Below are 19,481 nucleotides of genomic sequence, written 5' to 3'. Positions count from 1 at the left end.
AAACAATTCCAGCAAAACAAAAGCAAGAATAATTGAACATCAAGAAAGAAACATAGCTTATAAGACAGAGCACAATCACTCGTTGGTATTTTCAGATGACATTGCTTCATGCTTTGCGGTCGCCATTGCTTGATATCCGCGTTGGTTTCCCAGCCTCGCACTAAAGAGAGCGTACCAACCCAAACTAAAGAAGCAGAATAGAGAACATGAGTGCATTGACTTATGAGAAACTATTCATGTGTGCAAGAAGAGAAGAACGGCTGCAAACATATAGAAATAACTTTCATAGTCACCTTTGCAAAATCCAAAATTTTGAGCAATACTTCCTGTGACGAAAAACCGCTCAGCCTGGCTCTACTTGGATTAGTTTTGACAGCAGGAATAATGGTGAGACATTGTCTGTAGCAAAAACTAGATGTGAAATATAAGCGTTCCTGTTAGTAGTAAATTTCGGAACTAGTTTCTATTATAAGTACTTTTGTTAGTGATGGTGTCATATTTTATAGTCAGCAACTGCTGCTTACGTAAAAAAAAAAAAGATGATAATAATAATCTTGGAGGCTATGCTTCTGTCCCTTCTGTCATTCTGCTCATGGCATGCTCTAGAAGCAAGGTGGTGGCCAAAAGCCACTGCAGGAGCTAAAATGACATCTATATGTTATAACAGCTATATTTTGTGCATCGATCGTCTGTCCACCACTCAGCGACAGCTTACCCTAATAACTAAAACAATCTCAGTGGCCATGCTTTGCTGGTTGAATGGGCCAAAAGCAATTGCGGAAGCCCGGAACTTATCATAGCCAGATATAGGTGGTGTCCAAATTCACATGCCAATAATGACACCCTCTGTTGTAACAAACACACATCTTAAAGACCATGCTTTTGCCTGTTGCCTGTTTTTTGAGAGCTGCAAATACGGTGGCCAGCTTTGGACAAAAGCTATTCCAAGCATTATTTAATGGATTACCATAGATTACCTAACATGATCGGGTAGGGCTCTTTAGTATGCTTTGGCAGTAGCTGTGGAGGTGGTACGTGGTAGTAGCATGCTTATCCTTTCTTTTTAAAGAAAGGATAAACATTGTGCAATGACCACCCCCGCAACACCACCACTGGAAGTGCCAGTAAGGTGATAACGGGGAAATAGATGGCATAATCCGGTTAAATTTGCATGTTCGTTACTGACAAAGAGGAAATGGGGTATTTGTAATATGTACAGGAATAACTGTCCCTCAAGGTGGGCAAAAACTTCATATGTTACCAATATATGGCCCACAGCACTTTTGGTTTAAGTCACAAAAATAAAAACAATGAAATGCAAAGCCTATTGGGCTATTTTGTGTGCGTTTCAAATGTGCTGCCGGCCAACTCTGCCAACACATGCTGATAACGTCCACAGTTGTTCATTGTTGGGCCTACGCTGAATCTTACGTCACACGGATGCCCGCAGGACGTCTTTCATAGGACGTGGGATTCGTACTTACTGCTAAAATGTAGTTGCAACGAATCCCCACCTAGTCTTCATAGAGCTTAATGTATTGGCTGACTGTTTTAGCTGAAGTGGCTCATTGTATGCCTTCCATTTTGTGTATACCACGGTTCTCGTATACCTTTGGACAAATGCACACACATGCATCGGGGAAAGCCGGCCGAGTCATCCGCTCTGTTGCTATGTCTGCTGCTGTGTTCTCTGCCAAAGTTTGGAAATGCCACTTGGCATTGTTAGATTGCCTTTCCCCGATCACATAGCTGCGCGATAGAGGCTGCATTTTTTCACCGCATTGGAAAAAAGCAAAAAAAGAAAAGATTCTCGGGTGCATATTATAAAACATTCTGCGACATCGCACTTATTTCTTTGTTGGTAGTGGCAGCATACATCAAGAGACAAATTTTTGTACTTGGCGGTTAGTGGGTACTACCGTTTAGTGTGTACTAGCCAGCTACATAATAACGAGGTTTCACTGTACCATTCTTGAATGTTGTGACATTTCGTTGTTTCTTTTTGGTTGTGCAGTTCTTCAAGGAGGCTCGCGAGTGCGAGCAGTGGTTGCAGCGCGGAGAGGAGAGACTCAACACGACTTTCAGCCGACCCAGCTTCTCGCTGGAAGAGGGCGAGCGGCTGCTGCAGCAGATGCAGGAGCTGCGCGAGGACTTGGCACGCTACGCGGGCATTGTGAATGCGTTGCTCGAGCGCTCTCGCCAGGTGCTGCCCCTCAAGCAGCGGCGTGCACCGTTGCCCCGTGCTCTGCGGGTCACTGCTGTGTGCAGCTACAGCCAGCTGAATGTGAGCGACTTGAATCTAGATTTGTCAAAGGGACTCTGATGAAATAAGTTTAGCTAATTTGTGTTTTCAACTGGCAGTACCGATGGTGCTGTGAAAAGCACTTTTGGGAAAGGTGCATTGGTAGCTAGGTTACTGACGTTTGGAATGGTCAGGCACTGTTCAATACTCTCTCATGCTCTTCCCTCACTGCTCATGCTCACTCTGAATGGGGTGTGCCACGAGAGATCAACACTGGTAAAAAAATTTGTATTTTAGGTTCCATTGGATGTTTTATATTTTATGGGCACATCACTTGGTAGCCCAAAAGTGAACTTGGCTTGTTTGACAAATGGATCTTTTAGGAGGAAAAAAATGCTGAAACTATTCAGTGTGGAGACACAATTTTCATGCACCGGGCATTCTTGTAAATTCACAACAATGTGAAATAGAAAATATTATGGCTACAAAGAAATCAGTTTTTTGTGCAAAACATATACGTAAAGAACAGTCAGCTAGGATTATTCGAGGTTTCTGTGCATAACAGAAGTGTTTTAGAAAAATTCCTTAATTTGATGCATTTTTCAAAAGTTGCTATATTTACGAATTTTTATCTACTACAGTCGCCGACCGTTTATTCGGACCTCACGGGGACTGCGAAAATGTCCGAATAAACAGGTGTCCGAAAAAGCAGATTAAGAAAAAAAAAAACTGGAGGACGCTTAAGCTTCGCCTTCAAGAGTGGAACACGACAGCGTTCCTGTCGACCCGCCAAGGGTTGTGAGACAATGGGCTTCGGCGCAGCGACTACGCGCCCCGCATCGGACGTGGTGAGCGTCGAGCAACGCAGCGTTCGGCGCAGCAACGAAATGTGCGCCTGAGCAAGTGACGCACGCCTGAGCCTTAGAAGAGCTCGTTTCTAAGGCAACACCGCATTCACTAGAGGCGCGTTTGTACCGCTTTGAAGCATGGAACTCGTGGCTCAGTGGTAGCGCCTCCGTCTCACACTCCGCAGACCCTGGTTCGATTCCCACCCAGCCCATCTTGCAAGTTGTTTTTTATTCATAAAGGGCCTGCTGGGATTTATCGCTCATGGCCAACGCCGCCGACACCGACGCCGACGACACCGGCTTTTCTGCGACACGAGCTCCTTAACGCTGTCGCGTTAAAAATGAAATCCTTTATTTCCATGCACTTATTCGGGCTCGGCAGTAGGCATTTGCCACCGCCTGCACTGGAGGCGGTGGCAAATGGCAGCGAGTGAAGGGAAATATGTTGGAAAGTTTCTGGCGGTGTGGCCGCTGCGTTAACTTGAACAAGCTACGTACACTCCAGCTGTTTCGATTACACTGACAGTCATTGATGTTGGCTAAGGAGCTCAGCAAAGCCATCTCAGTCTGAAGTTTCATTGGGTACCGTCAGATGTTGGGACTTGCAGGTAATTACCATATTTACTTGAATCTAGGCCAGCCCTGATTCTGCAGCATAACGTGCTTATATGAGTGACTTTTCCAAAACCCTTGTAAATTTGTAAATGTAACAAAATAACAAGCCCCGGGGGGGAGCTTACTTCGAACACAGGCCGAACGAAAAAGCGAGGACAGAGGTCACAAAATGAAAACAGCATTTATTGAATAATGAGCATGCTGAGCTCTTTCTACGTCATCATCACTGCTAGCCTCGTTGCTGTCTTCCTTAGCGCTCTCATTTTCAAACAGTGGACTATCTTCAAACGGTAAATGCCTTCCTCGTTGCGGCACACGCAACAGGCTTCTCCCATTGCCCCCTCCAACGATGGACATTTTTCTCGTCGATGCCGAAGTCCTGCCCAGCTTCAATGTTTGACAATACGTCTAAGGCTAGCACAACTTTTCATTTGAAAGCGGCACTATAGTGGCATCACCTGTTTTGTGCCATCACAATAATGCCATGCCGCATGCCGATACCATAGAATAAAGAACCAGCTCCGATGTGACACAGGTCAAGATGGCAATGTCGCTCGTGTACTTCAGTTGGGTACTAGTGCAGCTAGTAGCAGCTGCGATACCGACTTTTCTATATGGTGCTAGCTATGCATTGCATTTATCAATTTCAATTAGAAACTGGTGTGTTTTTGTAAAACATCCAATCTGAGCAGACTCTAGGGTTTGGCCTGGATTCGAATAATTGCAGCAAGCAGTAGATGAAATTAAGGGTGCCAGTGAATCACTTCTTATGTAAAGATAAGGCACTTCTGAGCACTTTGTTCACCTCCTCAGGATCCAAGGGTTGTTCAAGGAATCCACCACGCAGAAGGTATACGCTGTTTCATAGATTAAGAACTAGCTCTGCGAACACCCCAGCTTGGGCCTTCAAGGTTGGTGAAGAGTCTCCGCTTTGCAGTGACTGTAATGAAATTGGCGACGCAGAACAGTTCATCTGGTCCTGCTAATACTTCTATGAAAAGAGAAATGCTCTACTTGAGAATTTGCACAGAACGTTTCTTCATGAGGGCATGGAACAGGTAGTGTTTCCCAAACACCTAAGTTTCTGAGAGAGGAAGTGTCGCGCCTCTTTCCAGCTTTTCTAAGTAACTGACCTTTCCGACAAGTGGTGATCATTCTTAGGGACTATGAACTTTTCTTTATATAGTAATTTAACAACCCCTTTTTATCTTTTTAAAGAGGCGGTAGAACAGACCAATCGCTTGCACTATCTAAACCTGTCGGAACCATCACCATCCCCACCACTGCATCTTAGGTTATTTAATGACTTTTCTGATGGAGCCATGACCATTATGACATTTTAACGCCACAGCGTTTTTAGAGACATTTACCTGCAGTAAATTCTGTTACTTGTGTAGATGTGCAGAGTTCACCGTTAAATCCGTAGCACACACAGAAATACAAACCTGCATTAACAAAGAACAAGCTATGGAGCCATGTAAAAAGCCATGTATAAAGTGAGCCATGTAAAGGTTGTTCTTTTGGCGCACCTTTATTTGCATTCAAGCGAATGAGTATTGTACTAAATGCACTTTTATGCGTAAGTATTAATCATAAGGCCAAAAGCCTTGGTGTCAATCATGGTCAAGTTCAGGCAATTCGGAGGCTTGTGCTTGTTCTTTTTATCTTGATGTCTCTTTTTCTTAGCACCTTGCTACATCCTGGTAAGCTCTCATTTCTGCCACATATGTTGTCATTACAAACAAAATAATGCAACATGTTTTTCAATGCTGTTTTTCCAGTGTCTATGAATAGCTATTTACGAAATTTTGTGGAAAATTAACGTTTTTTTTTCTTTTTACTTTTAAATAGTTTTCAATTTCGTCGAAGCTTCACGTTTGAGGAAAATTGTAAACACGTTAATTTGTGATGCAGCAACAATATTTAGAAGGCTTGTTAAAAAGGGTAAAGGGACACTAAAGGGAAAAATGATTTCTTCTGTATCAGTAAATTACCGTTCTACAACACCACAAACAGCACTCTTACAACTATAAGACATTTGATAAGCCAGAAAAAGCACAAGAACAAAATACGGGTGGCGAAGCCTACTTAAGTTCCCGCACCTGGGGGCTGTGACGTCTTGGATTTTGATGGCATTTTCTAGGGCCTCCTAAATATATATAGCAGTACAGATTGACTACATTTTGTTCTAAAGGAGCCAAATATTAAACATGGCAAGTTTCAGGAACCTTTATTCAGCCAACGTGGCCCAAATGCGAAAACATACTTTGGAATCCTTGACGTCACGCTGACGTACTGGCGCTTGAGTTTCGGCGCGAAATTCAAATACTGATACTTGGACCTTCATTTTCTCATCTAATAATCAAAGTATTTTTTTGAAATGACTGCCTGCAGGGTTCTCAAACAATGCTTCATTAGTCTAAACTGATTTATTGTTTCGCTTTAGTGTCCCTTTAAGGTCTTGCGGCCCACAATATTTCAGAAGGCTACCTGCATTGGTTCAGTAGATAAAAATTATTAAATATAGCAACTTTTGAAGTGTACCAAATTAAGGTATTTTTCTAAAACACTTCCGTTATGCACAGAAACCTCGAACAATCCTAGCCGACTGTTCCTTACGTATACGTTTTGCACAAAAAACTGTATTCTTTGTAGCCATAACATTTTCTATTTCACATTATTGTGAATTTATGAGAATGCCCGGTGCATGGAAATGGCATCTCCGCATTGGAGAGTTCTGGTATTCCTTTCCTCCTAATGGATCCATTTGTCAAAGAAGCCAAGTTCACTTTCGTGCTACCATGTGATGTGCACATAAAATATAAAATATTAAATGGAATCTAAACTACACATTATTGGACCTGTGCTGGTATCTTGTGGAAGCACCCTGTTATATGCGCTTGCCTTCATGAGCCTTCTAGAACATGGCCGCCATGGTTCGTGAACTGTTCATGAACTCATGTACATTAAAATTTTTTGACACATCAAGTTATTTATTGTTCAGCTACTTCATGGCAGTGCTCAATAATCTTGCTGCAGTCAGCAATAAATTTTCTGGACGGCTGATTTTTTCGGACATGCCCGATAATTCGGATGTCTTTGCACAACCTCATAGAGTAAATCTATAAGAACATCTGAAATTTCGAACGCAAGAAAACCTTCGCCGTCTATTTTCTGGACTTTTGGTCATGACCGCAGGTCTGAAATGGCATTAATTGAAGCCACCACTGCTGCTACTCTGATTATCTTGCCACCTTGAACTGGCAATCTCACATGCAGATCCGCTGGCAGCCGTTTCCACCACCGCAACTACGCGAGGCCTAGCTAATTTGACGTTCGCTACCAAGCGTCTAGCTGTTCGGTTCAATGTTTTTTATTGAAACAATTTGCCGCTGTTAAGAATTAAGCCGATTCTACCTTTGTAATCCTCGCCAATGGCTTCGAAGCTTGGAAAGCAAGGCGCGTTGCATAACGCCGATTCCCAAAAGTAAGCTTCTCAATACAGCAGTGTTACGCAATAAAGCTTATGGAAGTATTGTGGTGAACCATATCAGTGGGAAGGAGCAATCGGCATGGGACACGATATGTATTCCTTAATTAGACGCGCATGTACCCGTCATTTCCTATCACAGTATGAGCACTAATACCACTGATAAGTGTACTGGCAGGGCTTTAAAGCTATTTCGGACGTGCCTGTAGCATTTTAAGCCCTTGGAAGCAGAAAAGGCATGCATTCATTTTTTTCTGACTTTCTGATATTTCGGACATTTTTGCAGTCCCCAGGGAGTCCCAAAAGTCGGACGTTGACTTTCTATGGCATGCTACTCTACCATCTCTTTGGTACTTGCTGCCTCTATTGGCATTGCTTATGATTTTGGTGAACTTCATGCCATGGCAGCAGCATTTATGTCACTTGTAGCCATCAAAACCAAGCATAGACTGTTGTTTCAATACAAATGTAGGCTACCTGCTGCTGTGTGTTGAGCAGCAATATTCGGCAGAGAAGAGCATAGCTTGGTGTATTCAACACCACTCCTGTGCATTTTAAATTGTTGAGGCCTGTTTAGGAACCATAAGAAATAAATAAACAGTCAGTTATTAGTACTCTCTTCAAAAAAGGTGTAATTCTGTATTTGTCCACTTCCTTTTATGTATATAGATGCCACAAATACTTTCAGTAGTCTCATTGGACACCAAATGAACGCTCAGTACACTGATCTTAAGCCTGTAAACACCGTTACTTTTGTTCAAGAGCTAGGCTATGCAATTTCTTCATGGAATCCTTGGCTTATTTGCTTACAAACTTGCCAACAGACATCTGGTAGCATGCAGGCATTGAGAATATGGCTTCAACTCGAAGAGATCTCTGCGCCTGACATGTCATTTATGTCACTTGTCATATGCCAAGGTAAATCAGTGTGCCTGCTGACGTTTCTGTGTACCATGCTTGTCCAGATGACGGTGGCTCGTGGTGAGCAGTGCTGGCTGCATGACAACACCCAGCGGGACCGATGGAAGGTCAGTGCTAGTCTGTGCTTCTGCAGGTCTCACAGAGGCCTCGACTTCAGTGATGAAGCATTGTTACCAGAAGATTTTCAGGAAATGTGTGCATGTCTAGTAATGGGTCTGTTTGCCAACCAGTAAGAAGTGCAACATTTCGCATTTTTAAAAATTTAAGGTCAAGTAGAACTCCTTTGTAACATAGGTCCTGCTTTCAGGAGTTGTCTCTTGTTTTGTATTGAAGGTGTGGTTCGGAGCATAGCAGGGGAAGGAAATATTGCTTTTATTTAGAAATGGGATGTAGCTAACAAAAAGCTGTTTGTTGCTTCTTTTCTACAGTAATCTCTTTTCACTTCGAATGAGGCATAATTGTTTTTTACTTTTTTAGAACATGGGATTTGCATTGGGATATCTTCAGGCAAAAGCTCTGTAATTAGACAATTGATTAAACAGACAATTGAAAAGTTGAGCTACATTGCTTCCACCACTTTTCTTTAGAACTTGCATTACATTTGCCTACATACTCTCTGTGCCTAACAAAAGAATTGCAACAGTTGCTTTGCTTTGTTTTGAGTCTGAACAGCTCTTGTGTACTATCCGCGTCAAATGAAACTTGAAACAGCGAAGCGTGTTGCCCGAGCATTTGTGAAGGTATAGTGTGCGCCGTCCAGTCATCACCAGTGACAGGTGCGCACATCCGGTTTTGCCGCACTGCGCTTGTTTGAGAATCAAAGAGCCAAACGCGCTCAGTACGCACACGCCAGTTACCGTCACGGCTGCCAGCGCTACCACGCTGCACAAGTTGGCCAGTCGAAAGAATGAATGTGGCTCACAAGGGGCAAACCGCATGAGCAATTCAATCTCTTATGACGACGGAGCAAATTGCACGACGCACACCACTGTTCGTATTTCATTTGACATCAATAGCACTTGTCGTTTTGACGAACTGTACAACAATACTCCCCTTAAGCTGCAATATTCTAGCTTCTGTTTTCGTTTATTTTTATTTTCTCCCTTTCACATATAAAAACCAGAACAGAAGCCAAATTGTCTCACTAGAAGGGGATCGCTCAGTGCGGCCTAACCGGATGTGCGCGCCTGTCACTGGTGATGACTGGGTGGCGCATGCTACACCTTCACTAATGCTTGGGCCACGCGCTCTGCTGTTCACGTTTCATTTGACACTGATAGTACATTGTTATGTGAAGTAAGCTGTTGTTACTGTGGTTGTTAAAATTGGTAAGGCTGTTAGTGGTTATGCTGCATGCATTAGTGAGTGCGGCTGGCGTGCTCTGCAGGTGGCCAATGCCAAGGGACACGAGGGCCAAGTGCCGGGTGTCTGCTTCATGATCCCACCTCCCAACCAAGAGGCTGTTGAGCTGGCCGAGAGGTGAGTCATCTCTGAAGCAAGTGGCCCAGCCAACGTGACCGCTCTCTCTCCCGCCCTCTTTCTCTGCTGTGCAGCCTCAAACGCAAATACGACCTTGTGGTGAAGCTGTGGACGAAGAAACAGCATAAGCTGCGGCTCAACATGATCTTTGCCACCATCAAGATTGTCAAGGCCTGGGACCTCAAGACGGTACGTCAAGCAGGGCTGTCACTTGCTGCTGCCCTTTGTGTGCTTTTTTGTTGATGAGAGGCATTGAAATAAGTTCAGTGCTTTACACTTCACTTGTGAGCAGGCATGTATTTGATAAGCATTGTTCTCACATTGGGTAGCCATCAGGCAGTGTAATTGCGGCTTTGTCAAGTGAATCGCTCTCACTGAAGCAAAGCATTGCGTTGGGCTTCGCATCAGCTTTAAAAAAGAGTTATGGGCTTTTACATGCCAAAACCATGATCTGATTATTGGGCTCGCCATAGTGGGGGACTCCGGAGTTTTGGACCACCTGGGGTTCTTTAACATGCACCTAAATCTAGGTACATGGGTCTTTTCGCATTTTGCCCCCATCGAAATGCGGCCACTGTGGCCGCGATTCAATCCCGTGATCTCATGCTTAGCAGCCCAACAGCATAGCCACTAAGCAACCACGGTGGGTGCGCATCAGCTTTAATGAAAAAACCAATACAGCTCGCACTTCTTGCTATGTAATCACTTATAGTGGAGGACTGGATATAATGGGGTCTTTTCTGACTCCCATTTATCTTCCCATAGAACTAAATTTGCTCATATCACTTATAGTGGAGCCGTGCAAGACCAAATACTGGTTATAATGCGTTTGGAAAATCCCACAGACAAGCGAGGCAGCGACTGTGCTCTTCAATGAGGTGCACTGACTCAGGTGAGAGCGAGGAGGGTGATGCAGAGAAGGAGACGTGAAGTGAGCAAACAAACAAACAAACAAGGAATGGAGTAAAAAAAACTGTGGCAGCAGTGTGCTGGCTCAGCACACACACAGAGGTTGCTTCTACTCCATTGTGCAAATCGTTAGCAGCACTGAAAAAGCTGCAAGGCTCCTTAGCCAATAGGAAGACTGAATGCCCCTGAGATGTGCTCATCGTGCCGCGTCATGTGCTTAGCGGCTGCTGAGTTCACGGTATGCTAAGTGCGTGCGCAAAGGTTCTAATATGTCGTGTATTGCTGTACTGTATTATGTACTGAGCAACAATAAAGCTCTCTAATCTTGCAGTCTGCCTTTTCCACAGTGCACTGGTTCATGTGCCCTGCCCTAACAGATTATTCATGAAACATTTTGGTAGGGACGTGCGTACGGCCGCGTGGCCAGATATTGGGGGATTTACCGCTCCCCTCCCCCCTCCAAAACAGAAGTGTATGGATGCGCACTGTAGCGAACATTTGTGCTGCATACCGCGTTGGAGCTCCACTGGTCTATAGCTCTACGTCGGTGCGCTGCCGAAAACATGCATAGCATAAGACTGCAACTCCACTTTAAAACAGAAAGTGTCTGGACTGCACTGTGAACCACCATATTTACTTGATTCTAATATGCCCTCAATTGTAGTGTGCACCCGTTTTCTACGACCAAAAAGAAGGAGGGAGGAAAAAAACACTCTCGATGACCTAAAAAGAAGTCCTTTACAGTAATGCGCACCTCATTCTTTCATACAGAAATACAAATTTCTCTCATTTGGAAAAACAAAGATTTACTCCCAATGCACCAAAGTTGCGATAAATAAAGACAGTCGCAGTTTCATCTGAAAGGTGAAGCATCTATTACGATAGCGAATTAGTAGACAGCTATACAAAAAGTTAGGATAGCAGTTTTATCGGCTGTTTAAACTTTTACACATTCGCTTACTAGCTAAATTAACAAGCATGGTGTCACGCACCCACAAGCAAATGTGAACACATCTCACTCATGACCCCAGGAACTCTTTATCAAAACGCTGGAGCGAGGAAGTGTGGTAGCAGAAATGAGGGAATTGACCTTTGTGTGGCCTCTGGCTTCAACGTGAACTAAGCGACGAGAACACAGTGCGGTAAGCCTAAATGCTTAGGCTCTTGTCCCGTTGCAGATTGCTTTCAAGATAGGGGCCACGCGGCTGCATCGTATGTAGCAGCTGCCGGCATTGAATTATGGATTTAATTTATGAAGGTAAGGGAGAGAAAGATAGAATTCACTCATATAGACCATTTACCATTACATCAGTAATATACAGGTTAGCAATGTAGGCAGTTAAATTAAAGCTGCAAGCGTGGGAAGAGAACAATGGCATTTTGGGAGAGCTGCAGGATAGCTTCAGAATAGGTAGATGTCTGGATGATAACTTATTTGTCCTTACTCAGTCTATTGAAATATCTAGAGTAGAAAGGAGACAGTTTTATGTGGCCTTTTTAGACATTACAGGAGCGCATGACAACATAGACCGCAACATTTTGTGGCATATTCTGGAAAGGAAAGGCTTGGGCGACGATTGTATGCAGCTTTTGAAAGAGATTTATCTAGAAAATACCGTTTGCATTGAATGGGAAGGGATGAGGAGCGAGGAGAAAGTTCATATAAGTTGGGCACCCCTTAAGCAGAGGGGCCCTTTATCTCCACTGCTGTTTATGATGTAAGTGGTGACAATGCAAAGGGCACTAGAGGGAAGTAATATTGGGATTAATCTCTCGTACAAACGGCAGGTACAGTCGTAGAGCAACAGCTTCCAGGTTTGTATTACGCAGACGACATTGTGTTGCTAGCTAACTAGCAGAGTGGTATGCAACGTCTGGCTGATATCTGTGGACAGGAAGGCGACAATTTAGAAACTTAGCATTAAAAAAATGAAGTGTTATGGTACTCAATGAAAGCAGTGAACAGACAGTGTCACTAAAGGGCCAGGAAATACCTCGCATGAAAGAATATGAATACCTTGGTATATGGATAAACAAAGGCCATGGATATATGGAAACACAGGAAAAAGCAATGACAATAAAGTAGGGGTGTGCGAATATTCGAAATTTCGAATACGAATCGAATATTTTCCTTATTCGAAGCGTATTCGATTCGAGAAATGCATATTCGTAAATTCCCCAATATTCGAGGACGGCCGAATAATGGTCGAAACGGCGAATATTCGGACAGACTGTGAATAATTTAGCAATTAACGAATTATATGCTTGCTCCACATTCTCCTAAAAACATGTTTATTCACTGAGAGCTTCACATGATCCGCTCATTATCTGTATGCTCTACATCAAGATGGCAAGTTGGTCCAGTTTGTTGGGATTCATAGTAAGGTTCGTTACAGCGCAACACAAAACAGGGACAAAAGAAGGTACAAAACGACGACACAGCGTTACAGCATTGTGATCTTAAGTGCTGTAACGAACCTTACTATGAATGTGTACGCTCTGTTCTAGTCTACCTGCATCAGGCCTGTGAGACATCATCAGTTTCGATTTTTTTTACCAAGCTTTATTCCAGGGCACTTTCATAACAATGTATGATGTACTTTCGGGCTTTGTAAGTATGCGCAATAAAATATGCACCTGGAAAATGTTACCTGGACAAATGTTGTCACAGTGCATAGAGAGCCCTTACTTTCTGAACATGTTGAGCAGTATATTTTCCTTCGCGATAATCTGTAACAAGCGTTTACCTGACAGAGCATTACCTGACATTACCTGAGTGCATTACCTATAATGAGTGCCTCTTTAGCCTGAAGCAGCCTCGTAAAATGCAATATTATTTTTAAAAGGGTAATGAAGCTATTGTTACCTCGTTTTGCAATTTTTTAATACTACACATATATTCGATATTCGATTCGATATTCGAAGACAGTTTTTCGCCTTATTCGTATTCGATTCGTATTCGAAAATTTCAATATTCGCACACCCCTACAATAAAGGGGAAGAGAAACGTGGCCGTAATGAAACACAGAGCACCATGGGGATACAATAGGTACGAGGTTCTCCGATGTACGTGGAAAGATGTAATGTTTCCAGGGCTTACATCTAGAAATGCGGTTGTTTGCTTGAAATCAGGTGTACAGTCAGGACTTGATCTAGCAGAAGGTCAGTGGGTGGCCTCACATTGGGCGCTCATGGGAATACTACAAATGACTCTGTGCAGGGTGATAAGGGCTGGACAAGTTTTAAAGTGAGGGAAACTCGCAGTAAAATTAATTATGAAAAACGACTGAGGAATATAGAAGAAAGTAAATGGGCTGGGAGAGAGTTGAGGTATTTGTACAGGAATAACATTGATTCACAGTGGAGAAAAAGAACTAGGAAGCTTACTAGCAAGTATGTGACCTGTGTGGTGGGCAACACAGCAACAAAGAACATCAAGCGGAAAATCAGAGAGGCTGAGGTAATCTCATGGGTGGCAGGAATGGGAAAGAAACCTGCTATGAGTAACTACTTAAAAGGACACTAAAGGTTAGTAATAAGTCAACATGTACTGTTGAAATACCATCCCAGAAACTTCGACACGCTTGTTTTGTGCGAAGAAGATACTTATTTTAAGAGAGAATGCTTTCTGAAGCATCCAATTACCTCTAGCGCAGTTCAACAGTTTATGATAATTTAAATTGAAGCTCTTTACTTTTCAAAGCATGATGAGGATGCCTTAGAACACTTCAGTTATAAAGCGAGATACAACAAGTGCTTGCTGCAGCAAAGCTAGGGAAATGATGAAGCATGTTTTATTAGAGTGTGAACATATCTGCCCAGCGGTCAATATAGGCACCTCTGGCCTCCTTGAAGCCTGCGGGTTCAGCGAGAGCAGAGGGAAGTAAATATGTATGCAATAAAGGTTAGCAAGAGGCGATTGGTAGATTAGTGGAAGCAAAGTAGGGAAACAACAAACAATGGAGGCGCACAAAAGCAAAGTTCACAATAAGGGTTCAGAAAGTTTGATTAGGGGAATTCATCATGCCATTTTTTTTTCTTTTTTAACATCGGTCCGTCCACGGACCGATGTTACGGACGGACGGACGGACGGACGGACGGCGTCCGTCCGTCCGTCCGTCCGTCCGTCTGTCCGTCCGTCCGTCCGTCCGTTGGGAAGAGAAGTGCTCTGCGGAATTTCAACATACTTTCGCTGCAGTCGCTGAGGCCGATTGTGCATTGTACACTCCTAAAATAGTGCTTCATTTCAATGGCAAATTTATGTTTACACCATATTGCCAAACATATATGTTTGAGGCATGGATTATACAACTCGATGTTTTCAATTTTGCTGTCATTGTGAAGTGCGTCATCTGCAAATGAGTGCGTGTTTGTTGCACGGACGCCCTGTTTTTGTTGTAGAGAGCTTGCACAGTACATTTTTTTAAATGTTTTTATTTGCTTTGATATGCCCATGGCTCTTGTTGGTTGTTGCCAATAGTAATTTTAGCCCGGCGAACTGCTGTCTTCAGCACAGATTTCTTAATGTAACATGTAATTTTGTCACAGCAGCCACCATTCTGTAATGTGAAGCTACGTAAGAAAACTTTTATCTTGTTTCACGCACACTTCTTGTTGGTAGAATATTAAAAAGCACAAACAATAATCAAAGAAAACAATCATCATCATCATCGGCCTATTTATGTACACTGCAGGACGAAGGCCTCTCCCCACAATCTGCAATTACCCCTGTGCTGTGCCAACCGATTCCAAATAGCACCGGCAAATTTCCTAATTTCGTCGCTCCATCTAGTCTTCTGCCATCCTCTACTGCGCTTCCCTTCTCTTAGTACCCATTCTGTTAGCCTAATGGTCCAACGGTTATCTAGTCTGCGCATTACATCCCTAATGAAATGATCTCCTCAATGAAATGGCCCTCAGTCCTCAAGAAGACAATATTGTAGTGAAATAAACCAGGTTCATCAAGTGCATGGTGTGAAGAAAAGTGGATACATAGACATATTCACAACATATATGTAATGGAAAAGTGATCAGATACTCTAAATGCACTAATTGAAAAAGTGATAACTCTCGACCAAAATAAGCGTGTTTGCAGTAACAAATGCGGCACCACCATACCTTTATTCATAGTAGTATCGTATTCATGTGAGCGCACACAGCAACTTTGACCGACGGCCTGTGACTGGAGCTTTATCACGGTTGGAACTAGAGTTTACAACACTTCTAATACACTCTATATGGAACCTACCCCAAGTGTACCGAGGGGCTTTCCGAGAGAGGGAATGTCAATTACTGGAAGCTAATATGAACAACAGTGTTGAGAGAAAGGATATTACCTACGTATGTAGTCGCACTGATTTGAGGTGAGTGGGAAGTAAAGGCAGTGTAATCTCCATGCCTGGTCTGGCAATCTTCTTCAACGTGTCAGCATGTAAAATTAAGTAGAAACATACAAGTCTCATCAAATGCTATTTGCTATTCATCTTTAGAACGGCAGAAAGCTGAGCTAGTTGGTAAGGATTCATTATGCAAAAAAAGAAGTGAGGCGTGAAGGCAGGTGTTGTCCACTTCTCTACTTTTGTGTCCTGTCTGCACGCCTCACTTCTTTTTTGCTATTCATATTGTATGCGATTCCTGAACTTACTATTGGATATGATCGAATAGTTGTTTCTGTTAGTACGTGATGCATAACAGCACTTTGAATTCTCGAGGGTGTCTGATGCTATAGTGAGTGGTGTTCTGAATGATTCTGCTGCTGGCTAGTCATAGCTGTTCAGCAGAAGCCCACCAGTTCCTGAGTGAATCAATGCATCGGATTTGGTAACTTCTGCTGCACACATCCATAACTGTCAGTCAATATAAACACCTCGTTTTGGAGCAGCCTGTAAATCTGCTAACTCAATTTAGGCAAGGAAATACTTTTTTTTTTTGACCGCTTGCCATGTTTTCATCCCATTAAAACTTGAGTGGTGCATGTTGTAGCATACTTACCTCCATCAACAAACAAAGCAAGTCTGCATATATCTCCATGTGTAGTGAGGCAGGCCGTTCTTTTAACTGCTTCATTATTGTCATTATGATAGTGCACAGGATACCTGAAAGCGGCCATTTATATGCACACACTGCTCAGTTGAGCTGATGTACGCTTGGGAACGGCATTAGTATATGCCAGGTTTGAAATATAAGCTAACCATGACTTGGTCTTCTGAGAAATCGGGCAAAAAAATAATTTCGTTTTGTTTAAACTACTAGAAAAGAGCCAATGGACACAGCTACCTTCTTTTTTTTAAATAAACAAGTTCTGGGGTTTTGCATGGCAAAACAGCGATACACGATTATGTGGCACCCGCGGTGTTTGAGTGTTCACCAGCTAGGGTTCTTAAACATGCACTTAAATATAAGTACACAAGTGTTTTTCCATTTTGTCCGCAACGAATTCCACAGCCTGGATTGAACCTGTGAGCTCCAATTTAGAAGCCTAATGCCATAGCCACTAGTGCCACTAATTAATGCACTGCACTGTTTTTTTGTTTTTGTTTTTGTTTTTTCTAAGCATGGACTGGCAAAAAAATTGGATGCAGCTTACGGGCCAAAGATTTGTATGTAGAATAGATAAATAAAACTGTTTTCAGGGCTTGAGGTCCGACCCAATAAAAGACCTTGTACCAATTACTCCGCATTCTGTTACACGAGTAAGACGCAAACATGAACAAAATGTTGCGCTTTTTTTTTCTTTCGGTATGCTTCATGTAGATCGGAGAACAGGACAATGGTGTGCTGGATGAGGCAGATATGTTTTACTTGCTAAAGCGGCAAGCAGCAAGCTTGCAGTTTTCTTTTTTCGTCTGCATTTTGCAACAACTACTGGTAGAAAACTATATGTACAAGAATACACACGAGAGACACATGCTGCTTGTAGAACAAGCAGCATAATTGTCCTCTAAGGCAACTAAAATACCATAGCAGAATAAAAGCCGACACTGTGGTCGCAATGCATGCGCAATCAGTGCACCGCATAAAACCACAGGAAGGAATGTATTCTTATGGCATAAATGCACATTACATGTTATTAGGAACACAATGTGAGTGTTCTGATCACAAACAGCAGTGCGCAAAGCAGTATAAACGACCCCGCCAGTCAGAATCGCCTGCACTTTCCAACAGCGTGACCTTGATGCAGCTTAATCCACTTTGATTTCAGCGCCGCCACAGTATTTTTTGTCATCAGGTGCCTCACTGCAAAGCATGCGCTGCTCCGACCGCTCGTCTCACTCAGCCGTATGCTAGTACACTCTATCATTAATTCAGGAAGTCCTCTGGTATGCCATTGCTTTGAGTGAATGTATTGTTGTTAGAAAGTAGTTCCAGTGGTTATATTGTTTTCTTTAGGTTACTACCGCTCTGTGCTTTTATGTCATGCACTTTGCAAAGATTCAGTTGGCATGAGGCTAGGAGAAAAGGGTGCTGCACATGCTGTGTAAGCAAGATGGTTTGTCATATAAGGTTGTGCGAAACTTTGGGAACTGTTAAACATTTAATTGGCACTGGGTTGTGCAGTTCCGGGCTATGGAGCCAAACCAACGCGAGTCGATCATTCGTGCACTCAACGAAGATGCCGAGAAGCTGCTTGCTGAAGGCGACCCAACCGACCCCGACATGCGACGTCTCCGTGAAGAAATTCGTCTCTGCAACAAGTTGTTCGAAGATCTCATGGCCAAGCTCCGTGAGGAAGAAGGTAAGGAGGCTCTTTCACTTCAACACTTTGCATGACTCATGCATTTTAAGCTGTAAACTTGACTTCATTTGTGGATGCCATCTGTTAACTATTTAAACTAGCTAGCTGCTACGGTGAATGAGTGGCTTCAACGTTGTGCTGCTGAGCACGAGGTTGTGGGTGCAATTCGAAGCAGTGGTAGTTGCTTTCTGAAGGGGGTGGAACACAGAAACACTCGGGCTGGCACATGTTGGGCAGCTCTTCAACATTGGTGCACTCTCGCACAATGCAAGTGTTCACATTGTCTTCAGAGGAGTGCTGCATGTCCTCTTCAGTTGGCCACGGCAGCAGGGTTGATTCTTAGTCTCAGAATGCACTCGATATGGCTTTACAGTGTGAACTGGGCACATAAGAGAAGGCCCAGGGAGCATCTGGTGAGGGTGCAAGCAAGGCTGTTGCACAAATTGACTTAAATGCTGCCATTGACGGAAACTATGTGCTGTGGCTTCAACATTTGTGAGAAATTTATTATAGTTGAGAGTCTTGAGGTACCACAGATGCCTGAAGCAATATATCAGTAACAGCATATTAAAGAGCCAACAGCAACTCTGCCTCTTGTGCGTTTTTCCAGCTGAGAAGTCACCCGAGAGCCCAAGTCGCCGCTTCGCAGACCTCTCAGCTCGGCTGGAGAAACTGCTGCAGGAGAAGGAGCGCACATTGAACTCGCGGGTACAGGCACACATCCCACGAGACATCGACAGCCTCGATGCCCTCGTGGTGCAGCACAAGGTCTGTTTTCACATTTGCCACACAGCTTAGGCCATCTTTTGCCATGTTTTCAGCTAAGTTTAGCTTGAGCCGGTGCCCTGCAGGATCACTGTCATGCCGATATCATAGGCACGTCAGTAAAGTTGTGATGGGGTTGCCCACATTGTATGCCACATCATGAGGGATGTATGAGCTAATTATACCTAGAAGATATCATATCAACGTGCCAGCTGGTGACATGGTCAGAGATTCATAAGGTATCAGACAGTTTTAATATAGCATAAAGCAGCAAACGCAAAGAGTTAGCGTTAGCGTTGCGTGCACCACACTGCGCATGCGCTGTACGTAAACGCTGCTGGAGCTCTTACGTACGTACGCTATTTTCGAGATTTAGTGGGGAACGCTAATGCAGGCAAGGGGAGCCTTATGTACAGCAACATGGCGGCGCCAGTCGAAGTGAGAGCTGCCGCTTCGGATTTTTCGAGTCGTCGGCCT

General features: G+C 43.5%; 1 protein-coding gene across 13 annotated transcripts in view; it reads left to right on the top strand.

Annotated features, from left to right (window-relative positions):
* Positions 1 to 19,481, top strand: part of shot (dystonin-like protein short stop) — a 315,979-nt gene that overhangs the window by 161,448 nt on the left and 135,050 nt on the right. For all 13 annotated transcript variants that reach the window (XM_065424847.2, XM_065424849.2, XM_065424855.2 and 10 more), the window contains 6 exons: positions 2,015 to 2,284; positions 8,161 to 8,223; positions 9,504 to 9,595; positions 9,670 to 9,784; positions 18,062 to 18,239; positions 18,850 to 19,007. In XM_065424847.2, coding sequence (XP_065280919.1) covers positions 2,015 to 2,284; positions 8,161 to 8,223; positions 9,504 to 9,595; positions 9,670 to 9,784; positions 18,062 to 18,239; positions 18,850 to 19,007 — 876 coding nt within the window. The remainder of the gene's footprint in view (positions 1 to 2,014; positions 2,285 to 8,160; positions 8,224 to 9,503; positions 9,596 to 9,669; positions 9,785 to 18,061; positions 18,240 to 18,849; positions 19,008 to 19,481) is intronic.

The sequence above is a fragment of the Dermacentor albipictus genome, chromosome 6, assembly GCF_038994185.2.
Source record: "Dermacentor albipictus isolate Rhodes 1998 colony chromosome 6, USDA_Dalb.pri_finalv2, whole genome shotgun sequence".
Lineage (NCBI taxonomy): Eukaryota > Metazoa > Arthropoda > Arachnida > Ixodida > Ixodidae > Dermacentor > Dermacentor albipictus.
Note: the sequence above shows the minus strand (reverse complement) of the source record. Positions and strands in the feature narration are given on the sequence as shown.